The sequence below is a fragment of the Anas acuta genome, chromosome 7 (assembly GCF_963932015.1).
Source record: "Anas acuta chromosome 7, bAnaAcu1.1, whole genome shotgun sequence".
Lineage (NCBI taxonomy): Eukaryota > Metazoa > Chordata > Aves > Anseriformes > Anatidae > Anas > Anas acuta.
This window is the reverse complement of record NC_088985.1, coordinates 33,522,511-33,534,511: the sequence shown is the minus strand read 5'-3', so window position 1 is coordinate 33,534,511 and position 12,001 is coordinate 33,522,511. Positions and strand designations below refer to the sequence as shown.

At 37.8% G+C, this 12,001-nt stretch overlaps 1 protein-coding gene across 6 annotated transcripts in view; it reads left to right on the top strand.

Annotated features, from left to right (window-relative positions):
* ATE1 (arginyltransferase 1) overlaps nt 1-12,001 on the top strand; it is an 85,160-nt gene that overhangs the window by 52,807 nt on the left and 20,352 nt on the right. For all 6 annotated transcript variants that reach the window (XM_068689049.1, XM_068689046.1, XM_068689047.1 and 3 more), the window contains one exon: nt 11,040-11,160. In XM_068689049.1, the coding sequence (XP_068545150.1) occupies nt 11,040-11,160 (121 nt within the window). The remainder of the gene's footprint in view (nt 1-11,039; nt 11,161-12,001) is intronic.

The following is a 12,001-nucleotide window of genomic DNA, read 5'->3' as shown; positions in this document are numbered from 1 at the left end:
GACTCCTGTAGGTTTTATCTGTAATGAATGTGTGGTGTCCTGCAGTCAGCTTGGCTAAAATGTATTACAGAGTTACCAAAGGTCCAGACTAAAATGCTTCATTTCCATACACAAAATTGAGATAAAAAGCCATTATGTTCAAAACCAGAATTCAGCTGCCAGGGCCAGTCACGTGAAGTGCTGCCAGAATTTTTCAGTTGGAAGAGTGGGATAAAACTATTGAAATATCTGCTCAGTTGTATATAATGCCTAACCAGATGTCTGTTTTTGAGATTACTCATTATCTGAATGATCTTGCTGAAAATAACCAACATTTGCGATATATGTATGTATTTGAGATTTTTTTAAAATGTTGAAATGCAGATATTATTTGAATATTTAGGAAAGCAAATTTACTGGATATTGTGGATGTTTCAGTGTTAAACGGTTAAAGGTTAATTATTGGGCTCTTTATAGGTTATTCTTTCTGTTGCCGATTTCTCAAAAACATACCAAGTGTACAATATATTGATAGAAAGCCTAAAAGGGAAAAAAATCCTTTACAGTTCCGGAATATCAGTTCAGAGCATTATTCCTTGTCCTTCGATGTATGTAAGCAAGAAGAAATTTAAAAAGCGAGTGTGGCCATTTTTAAAGTGACGTTGTTTTTCAACACGATTTAATTGCATAAGCAGTATAAATGTTTTTAAAGATCCTGCTTCGTGTAACGTTCATAGCATAGCTTAATCTAAAGCAAACATCTCGCATCTGAATTCTTAATTGGGACTGTATTTCAACTCATGAACATCAGTGTTCTGTAATTTGAAGAACTGTCAATTAGTCCAGTAATTTATTATGTCTTCAAATATTCCACGGGGTGAGTCAATAGCTGGGCACGAGGGTGAAATATGAAATTATGTACTCAGTACAAGGCTACCATCAGCCCCAGACTTTCCTGGGCACGTCTTGTTTTCTTGCCCTCAGAGTCTTGTCTGGAGAGATTTTTGGCAAGTCCTGTGTGTCTCTGGCTGGGTTTTTGGAAACCCCATTATAGGCAGAAGCAGGACTTTGGGAAAGTCTCATACAGAGGCACAATTCCCAGTGGTGATGTGAGCTTGGCCAGTGATAAAAGACAAAGATGAGGCTGTGATGGGAGCAGACAGTGCTACACAGGTAGATCCTGTACAGAGCAGCAAGGCCTTAGAGAGGCTTGGGGCTTTGGGGTGGTTGAGTGGGGATGAAGGGTTGAGTTTGGGAGCTGGTAGAAGAGAGAGTGTGGGAAAGCTCCAGAGACAACTGTTGGAGGAGAGCGTTTGGAGAGGTGTTAGGAAAGATGGGGAAGGCTTGGATGCTGATGAGCATTGGTGCTTGCCAGGGGAAACAGCACAGGGTCTTGGAGGTAACCACAGAACACAATAGCTGTAATGGGGAGTTTGATTTGAAGATAGACAGATGGGCAAAGAATTGTCAAAAGGCTTCGATTCAGAGAAATTCATGGAGAGGAAAAAAAAAAACAACAGGCTCCTCTGCACCCCAGCAGCAAATAAGTTTATCCAGGAGCAGATGCGCTGAACTTGGGTTAAGCTGAAAGAGCAATGTGCATGTTATGCATGCATAAACAGGGGAAACTGGAGACTTTATAGGTACCTCAAAGTTAAATACTGTATCTTGCTCTATAATATACACGTTTTTCTCTTGTTTAGCCCTTTAGAATCGTTAAGCGTCTTTATTGCTTTAAAAGGTGAAAAAATAATTGCGTTGAAGTGAATTACGTGAGTAAGGATTGTGGGTTTGGTCCCTGCTTGTGTAAACATCACAAAAGATTCAAAAGATAATTTGTGTAGTTCTAGTTTTTGGTAGATCATAATCACAGCCAGTAGTTAAATGTAGATAGATAGATAGATGCACACACGCACGCTGCCCTCACATCCACTTGTGTTGTACTGGTGAATATATATTTTTCAGGAAAATATTTTAAAACATGTTCAGTTTAAATTCTATCCATTTAATAATTTAACTCTAGGTTTGGATATTTGTATTTTTCTATTAAATGAGCATGATCTGTAGTATTTTTACTTTGATAACTAGAGAAGAGAAGACTCTTTGACAGGGCATTAATTTAGCTTTCTTCTGGAGTGTGTCTGGAAGCTGCATAGATAAATGCTTTACTCCTAGATATGACTTCAGCTAGTGAGGTATTAATGAATATTTAAAGCTATTTCATATCAACGTGACAATTTCGTGTATGCATGCTGTTTATGTCTGTGTAAAGCATGCATATGATACATTAGGTTGTGAAAGCATGCATATGATACATTAGGTTGTGTGTTTTTCCTTTGATTATTTCACTTTTTTATCTCTCACAGCTGCCAAAATAAACTCCTCTTGCGATAGACTTAAGTCAACATAGTTGGTGTGTCTCTAATGAAGCATTCCTCCTGAGGCCCCTACTCGGGTTTTATCTTTTTGTCATAGCTTTTCTTAATCTCTCGTTCCAACTTTAATGCTAGGCTCTCCTTAAGAATTCCTGCAGCAGATTTAAAGTAAACAAGTTCCATTCCAGTAATCATGATTTTTATTCCCCAAGACCTTTGGTTTTTGAAGTAAAAAGACAAAAAGCACTTAGATTTTTTTTTTCACTCTACTATTCTTGATATTATTTTAATGTGATGAAAAAGTTGGGTAAAATTCAGAAAAGCTAATATTCGTTAAATGTACAAGCTTAACCCTTCTTTTGTATTGCTTTTCCATCTTTCTCTTTAACCATGCTACTTTCTTTAGGATTCTGCAGTAATTTCTCTATAAGCAAGGCAGGTACTAACATCCAGCCTCACAACTGTGTCCATGTAATACTGTCTTGAACTTGTTCCCAAGTGGATTTTTAATAGCAATTTCCAATAAATAATGTTAACTGGTTTATACTTTTAAATTTGGAATTTATTAGTAAACGAGAGAGAAAACGGCAATATTTGAAGATATGCCATGTTTTAATACTCATGGTGTCAGGCTGCAGAGTTCCAGGCAGGAGTGTACAGTGTGGTTTTCCTTTAAGTACCGCCCCTTTCAACATCGCCTATTTTTGTATGCCAAACACAGAGTTTGCGTAGCAATGTTGAAAGCTATACCTAGATTCAGTAGCTTATTTTAATAAAATGCTGTTCTGTACAGCATAGATTAGCAGATAGAGCCTTTGTATGCAAGCACCTGGAAAGCAAGAAAAAGAAGAAAAACTCAAAATTTGACGCCAATTTTTTGTAACTTCATTTGCTTAGCTATCTACTTGGGATATTTCCCTTTAGTCCTCAGTTTCAAGTTTTCTTCATACTTGTCTGTCACTTAGATATTATTATTTCAGGTTTGGATAAACATTCGTACAATGTAGGTCAGTTCAGAATTGACAAACTTGCTGTTTCTGTCATCAAAAAGGTCTGGAGCCCAGGTTCAATAGCAGATGTAGACTGAATAGTGCTATTTATTGGTCTTAAAGGGACCATTTTACACTCTCATGCACAATTGTCTCTGAACAGTGTGAAACACCATAAAAATATGCATTGTTTGAGCAGCATTATACCATAGCTCACAAATTTCATGCTATGATTTATAGTTATCACTTGACATCTCTGAAGTGAAAGGGCAAAGTTGAATTGCGTATATAATCCTCCCAGCTCAAACCTACTAGAAAAATCATAAAAGAGACTTTCCCAATGCTTCTATTGTAGCAGCTGGAAACTCACACAAATTCAGTCTGGTAGCATTCGTTGCTTAGATTAAGCTTACTGAAACGTAAGAACTATAAATGTTAAACTTGTTTGTTTTTGTGTATGCATGCATCCATCTGTCTGTCTTAGCAAGAAAAATAGAACTGGTATGGGGTAGGACTAGGCACAGAAATTTAATGGTTTGTGTCCAAGTTCAGGAATATTCTTGGGCACTAGATACCCATTGGCCTGAGTAAATCGAGTAAATCTCAAAATTCGAAGAACATGATCAATAAAAGACTGACAACGTATCTTTAACTTATCTTTTTTACACGTATGCATTTAAATATGTGATTGGGAGATGCTAAAAGTATAGTTTTTAGTCATGTAATTTCTCAACACACAGGTTTTTTCCTCTTTTGTGCAAGCCTAATCACCGTCTTTGTTTCAGATATAGTGAAGTTAGACGTTTTAATGTGGTTGCTCTAATATAAAGGCCTTATTTCAGATAGAGCGGCCCAGATGCTAGCTATGGAGGGCCGCACCACAGGCCCAGGCCTCCTGAGCACACCGATTGCTATTAATTCTGGCCGATTGCTATTAATTCTGGCTTCTTTAAAAGCTATCTCATTGATTAATATGGTGGTGTTGGAGAGGCTAATGGGATCTGTTTAATATTTGAGTATGGCCGTAGATACACGCTATCTAATGCAGCACTTCACTAGCTTCTCAGGCTGGCCTTTGTGTGTCGACGTGCAGCGGTTCGCGGCTCGGGCCTTGTCACAAAGACATCCACAGCTCCCTCAGCTTCTTGTACACAGCAGGTGGAGGGAAGGATAGCACCAGCATATAAAAAGTCAGAAGAGCTGGATAGAGTCAGCGACTGAAGGGGAAAAAAAATCTGTCCCAAATCTTCCCCTTTTTCCTCAACGGAAAGCAGTCATTTCTCTAGGAGTCCATGAACCTCTTCAGAGACCTTCTGGCCATTTGCCAGTATCAAAAGCAAGCTAGGGAGTGTTAAATGTTTCAGGTTATTTTTGTGACAGAGGACAAGGCGAAAGCAGCTATTTAGAGTGTACGCTGAGTTACGAAGATAAGAAAATCCAATTTGCAAGATTCCTAGAAATAACGTTTTAGGAAAGCAAAGAAATTACAGTATTTTCTGAAACTATCTTGAACAGGGGAATAAAAGTACTCCTTTAGTTGTGCTTCTGTGCAGACCACCTTAGGCAAATACAGTTTGGAGGTTTACCTTAAGTCTGAGTGAAATTTAAGATAATTTTAATTTCATTCAATTTTTGTGGTGTATTAGAAGGATGCAGACAAATAAAGGCCAAAACCCAGCTTGATAGCTGTATGAATCTGAGCTCTCTTTTGGTCTTTTATCTTAATCTGTTTTACACTTACCTTCCTCATATATTTTATTTACTCAAGGGATATCATGAAAACCTCTTGAAACATGGAAAATGTTTATATAAATGAGTGAAGAACAGTTAAGTGTGAATAGGATATCAGTATTTGTAAGCAATGATTTGTTTTTTTACTAGTTGTAGGAAAAAATTACCATAGCTATTTTCTGTTTGGAAACAGTTTATCATTAGTTATTTTTTGCTAATGCTTTGTGTTAAACTGGGAAGTAAATAGAAAAGAGCTGAAAGTTGGCAATGATACCATTGCTTTGGTCAGTCAGTTTAAAGACAGCTGGGTCATATTTAACATCAAAATAGGGAAAAGAAAAAAAAAAAAGGCGATGTCATAGCAAATTAACTAATCTAAGTAATTGTTGGTTTGAATTTCTATTTGAAATACAACTTGAAATGTTTACATTTCGGCTACAGGAAGCCAAACAATGTAGAAGGTGAGCATTTCCTCTATGGGTTTCTATGTAAGAGATGCGTTAGGAAGCATGTCACTAGAAGAATGAGAATCAGCACATCTTTTTGAACAGTAAAGAATAATTCCCTTACACTTCATTTTAGAATTAGTGTAAGTTTTATAGGCTACAAAATCAATTTTGGTTATTATGAATGACGTCCTTTGCTTATCAAAGAATAATGCACTGTAATCCTCAAAGGTGGCTAAGCTCCCAGGATTGTAACACTTGGGTCCTAAAAGTTCTGATTGCATAATTATTTCAAAGCTTGCAGTTTGGATCAAATCGGCTCATCTGATTCTGTTACTGGAGTGTCAGGGAAGCGTTTGCACGTGCAATCGTAGATTTCATTTTGGTTAAAACCAAATTGTTACTTATCCATAGAGTTATCCAACAAACTATACATTTGCTGATTTAACTCCTTTTTGATGCGTGCTAAAGAACAGAGTGGTGACTATGATGTTGGAGAGAGCTGTGCAGGTTGCTCTTTTTTTTTGTTTGTTTGTTTTTGGTTTGTTTTCTTCGTAAGTCTTTCATGCCTACCTTTACACACATGGGATGCCCAGGAGTGACTGCTGAGGGCTGGAAGCACAACTGGCTTCAGATGTCCAGCTCTTCATCCCTGCTGGCTCCGGCACAGCCCAGACACAGCCTGTGAAAACACAGAGGTTAGAGTTACTCACAAAGTGCTCTCCTGGGGATCGAGAAAGTCCAGTTCTGTTTGTGCAATGAAATCAGGGAGCAAGGGTCTGCTGTCGTGCTTTGCTGATGGGATTCCGGCGGGGTTGTCTTTCAGCGAAAAGACCGAATTTAATAAACCTGCAGCCCGACTCACCCTTTCTCATGTTGTGCTGCACAGCTCTAACGGATTGCTGTTGATAATTTGGAATTATTTTGTTTATGTAGTCTGAGAGCTTCTTTTTCAGCAGCTGACTGGAAATTGAGATGAAGGCAGTCTTAATTTACTTTTAATAAAAGATCAATGGGTTTATTGTGGAAAAAATAGAATACAGATGTAAACTGCACTTGATAAAAGAATTAAATGTGTGTTTAACCTTCCCTTCTTGTTTTTTCAATGCTACTGGTGCTTGACCTTTTTTTGTTTTTGAGACTATTCTCTTTCTTGGTAGTTTTACATTTTAAGTTTTACTCAGACTACAAAAACAAACTCTGCTGATGTTTTTCATCTCAAATGCTTACCAAATCCCTCAGATTTTACAAAATATTTAAAAAGTAATCTCCAGACTTAAGTCTCATTAAAACCTTTGCCCTTCCTGTGGGACAAAAGTTCAGAAGAAGATTTTGATTTGGAAACTGTAAAACAAAAAATATCATGGTGTGAAGTATTAATTTAGACTTGGCAGCTGTGCTGTAAAATTTATTTCCAGAAGTTTTGAATTAAAATGGAGCATATCTAGTAGTATGAGGGAAAGCACCTAAAGTTTTCTTCTTTCATAAGAGTGCTGCAGATATCAGTGAAAATAGTTTTAGAGCTGTTTTTATTAAATAGCCTGTCATATATATACATTTATATATTTATATATTTATATATATATATATATTGCAATGAGTTGACTTGGTAGAAGAAACCACATACTCAGGATTTCCTTAGCCATACTACTTTTTAGTACTGCTTTTTAATGAAACCATTTGATTGATCCTTATAAAGATGCATTTTTTTTTCTGTTGTTTTTCTTTACACCTTTATTTTACCTTGTGCTGTCCTGCTTCTTGAGCAATGTGACCTGGGTGTTATCCCTTTGTGGCCTTTTTCCCATGTTTCAAACGAGACAGAGCAAAATTAGAAAGATGTCAGAATGATGAGGTGACTAAATGTATGGAGCAGCATATGTCAGAGGAATGAGTAATGAATTTAGGTCCCTACTGACCTGGACGTCTGTAAAATCATGGGTGACGTGTTGATAAGGCAATGGTTGTTTGCTCATTCGTGCCACAGTGGTGGTGATCATCATCAAGGGGAACTGGAGCTTGCAGGTGGAAGGAAATAGCAGCAGCAATTCAGGGTTGTTAAATGGCTGGCAAAACATGTTGTTACTGAAGCTACCTGGTTATGAAAGTGTCTGTTTCACATATTGTTGGAGGTCAAGAGAGTATTGGCAAAGTAATGCTACAAGCTTGTATTACTGTTTTGTTCTTCCCCGAGTATTTTCGATTCACCGCTGCCAGAGAGAGGGTTTTTGACTATTTCACAAATGCCTGGTGTGCTCTGTAGGGGCTGTTTTTGGATATCCATGAGAATTTTAAACAGCATCAAAAACAGTGAAATTTTAGGCAAGTGTATTTTATTTTCAGAAACACTTAAAAATAGTACGTTGTCCATCTTGTTGGATATTTCTCTACAAAGAATAGGTGAATGGGGAAAAAATGTACAGCTGTATACTTACAGAGTGCATTTCAGCAGCAGCTTGTAGTGGATTTAAGAAGCTGAACCACGAGAGAAGTGCTTAGGGATGGTCTGTAAGACGATCCTTTCTGTTGAAAATCTTATAGATAAGAATTCCCAAGATGGTCTGGGCAATATAAACAGTGCTACTGTGCAAGGGATTTTATATTGAGATAAACGCACGATGTTTTCAGTTGCGGACTAAAGCACTTCTGAAATGGACGCTAATTCAATCTGAGGCCAAAGAGTAATGATTTTCGAAAATAGTTTTGCAGATCTTATGAAGTTCTTCTATTGTGATAAATAGCTCTGCAATTGGTCATCCCCTTTCCAGTGTCGGTTTATGTTGGGTGTGTGCTACACATCGGTAGTTTTAAGAATAAGATGCAATACAAATAGTACTCTTATAGTCAGTTTCTGTTGACAGTGTAATCATTGGAGTCAATAATGAAATTTGAACATGTCCCTTTTTCTTGAAGTATGAGTACTCCTGTACGTGACCGGTAATCTGGCTGGACTCTCACATTCAAATATTTCACAGTCCAGGAATAAGAGGATAAAAAAAAAAAAAAGAGAGAGATGGATTCATAGTCATTTATTTTCATATTCAGCCTTAACATCTTTAAAGAAGAAAATAAATTTGGAATAAGCACTTACAGGACAAAAAAAGAAAAAAAGGAGCAAGAGCCTTAGAAATTATTGCATTTGATTTAGCAGTTTCTGTGGATTCCCTTTTTAATTATGTCAATATAGAGACTTCCCCAACACTTTATTGGGATATTCACCCTTGTGTGTGTCTGGGTTCCCACTTCCTTGCTGGATGATTCATGGGATGTGGGTTCAACCAGTAGAGTAAATAAGGTACACACACACAAAAAAAAAGCGGAAGGATATTGAAGAGCATCAATGGAAACCTCACAACTATTTACTCCTCTTTCCATCCTCAGTAGGGAATTATGATCCCCAAATAAAGACTGAATCTACTTTCATGGATTGGATAATCCTTTTTCCCATTCCTCCTTTGCTCAGTGCTAATGAAGTTTTTTGTTACAGCCAATCCAGACATGCTGCAATGCAGTTAGTTTTACACATCGTATTTATGACAGAAAATGATGCTGTAGAAGTGGGAAATATAGACTGGGGGTATGATTGTGCACCTGTGGGATTCACAGATGGGCTGTAATTTAGGAAATCCACAAGTAATTATGTTTAATGTTGTAATATCTGACTGAAAAGGCTTAACTTTCCCTTATCCTTAATTTGTTTCACCTGAGTAACGGTGACTAAACATGTTTGTAGGCATTGCATTCCCGTTCCTTTCAAGGGTTTCTGTTTTGGGAGCGCAACACCTCAAAGTGGCGTGTGCCAGCCAGATCCCTTCTCTGGTTTAGAGAACTTTTGGGTGCCTTGAGGCTTCGACTTGTGCATGGAGCCGGAGGAATTTTGTTTTAACTTCATGTGGAAATTCGAAGCAAACGGATCACCGAGGAGGGATTGGTGACTGGAGAGAAGGGGTCGCTCCGGGTGAGTTAGCCTGAGCTTGTGCTGAAGAAAAGGGATGAAACAGAGCCTCCAAGCTGAGCAGGCGTCTCGCAAGGACCCGCCAGGGATCTGACAGGGTTCAACATAGAGCTTCCCCCCCGCCCATACAGGCAGTTGTGATTTCTATCAGACATAATACTTCTTACTCCGCAATTTAAAGTTGATGGGATAATGAAAAAAAGTTCATTCTCTTACTGTAAATAGCGTCAAGAGTCGGACAGTCAGAGAACAAAAAGCAGCTGGAATCTCTGTAAACATTCAAAATTGCTGCTCCTTATTCTCCAAAGTGACGTGGTGTTGCATAAGGGTGTGTATAAAGGGAAAGCAGAGCTTGTGGACACCACATTTTAAAGCACAACTTTATCACCAGACTGGGCACAGGCTTTGTATTAGCTCCTGCTCAAACACCGGTCAGCTGCACTCCAGACCGCTCTGCCTTGTTCATAGGTGTTGAAAAAAATCATCTGCTTCTCTTTAGTACTTGGCAAAGATTCAAACTACTCCTATGAAGATCATCATCCTCATTACCTATTTAAAGTCATTGAAATGAAGAACTCTTTAATTGCATCAAGTGCAGTGTGACTTAAGATAACCTCCAGTATTTTTCAACTGTTGCTTCAAGACCTGCATAACTGAAATCCTCGGACATTTGCATCCTGTTGACTCTATGTTTTTCAAGTTGATATATGTAGTGAATTTCCATTTTAAAAATTAATTAAATATTTCCACCATATGGCCGTGGAGGTTGAGTGGGAATGGATTAAGTGAGTAATTGGTCAAAGATAGGTTTTTGACTTAAGTTATAGGGCAATGAGTAATCTTATTTTAAATCAGCCAAAGATCTGATTAGAGGAGGTCATTGTTGCTGAGGTGGTGATTTTCTGTGTAGCAGAAGGGGGAAAAAAACATTGCTGTTTAGCTTCTGGGAATGTCTGCAAAGAATACCTGTTTAATAAATCAACAAAAATGGTAGAATTTCATTAATCATTATCTGTAAGCTCTTCCAGAAAAATTTCTATGAATTAAAAGGAAAACATTGCTATTTAAGGGGCAGTGAACAAAATGCTCCATCACTAGTGTAGCATAAATAGTATCCTGCTTACTGTGAAATGTTCTTTTTCTGTTAGGAAGGTGTTTTTTGTCTGTTACTCACTAGAATAAAGAACATTTGCAGCAAGCTGCTTTTTGAGGTGCCGAGTTTTCTAGTGTCAGCACTGGTTCAACAGGACTCTAGAGGATAACTTTAAATACAGAGTTTCTGTAAGCAAAGCCAACGTTTCTCAATTTCATCTTGGACACTGTAAAATGTATTATCTTAATTTTACATTTCTTTTCAGGCACCAAGGTTAAGTTTGTATTCCTGAGTTTATGCAGAAATTACTAAAGGATAAGCCTGTGTTTACACTGAGGCTGTTTCTGACTCGTTTTGCTTAGATTAGGTTAAAACTATTCCTTGTTCATAGGAAAATCTGGAAACTTGTAGCCAGGATGTCCTTGTGCCATTGATATGACTACTACAATTCTTTCCTTTTCTCCTTTCTAGGGTCAGTACAGGCCCTCTGACTTGTTGTGCCCAGAGACGTACGTCTGGACGCCCATTGAGCAATGTCTCCCCCTGCTCGAGCTTTCCAAATACTCTCGTTTCAACCAGGACACAAAAGCAGGTAAGTTCACAAGTAATGATAAATAAATTGCCTGTCTCGTTTTTGCAATGTGTTGGTATTATCTGCTGCTGAAACGTTATAGAAATGTTATATTTAAAGGGGAAAAAAAAGTCTGAAATTCACAACTCCTTCTGCAAGCATTAACAAATAGGTAGTTTTGTCTTTGAACATATTCAATACAATTTTTAAGTCCATTCTGTTTTACAGATTGTATGTAGTTCAAGATTGACGTATGTTGGTGTTTTTCAGGAAATTATGTTATTTGGTGTGTGAATGATCAAATAATTATTCCTTCCTTAGATTCTAGCCTGATGAAGGTACAAAGAAAGGAAGTTAGAATCAGTACAGGAAGGTGAAAGGGCTGGAGGACCTTAAAGGCATCAGGTGCTTTTGTGAAGAAACAAACTGCCGAATTTAGCTTAACAATCTGTCTGAGATTTGGAAGAATCCAACAAACAGTACAAACACCTTAAGCGTCTTGAATTAGATGGGACATAATTTTTATATTCTGTAGCAGAGTTACTTAGTGATTTGCCAGCATAGAACGGTGAAAAATGTTACAAAAGTCAGGTCAGATGCAGTGCTACAGATACTGGCTTAAAAGTTCTAGTAGCAGGATTTATTCCAGGTGTCCTGTACAAATAATGTTCTTTAGTGACTGTGCAGGTAGCCATGTGGTGTGGGAAATAGCCTAGGGAATGCGCTTGGGTGCGCTTCGAAAAGACCATTTATCAGCGTGGGAAAAGCTGGTACGTCATGTCCTCATCAGCTAGAATTGTCATCAGATTGGTGAGAGGAAATAAAAAGAAAATTAGAGGTAGGAGGAAGAAGGGAAGTGGTT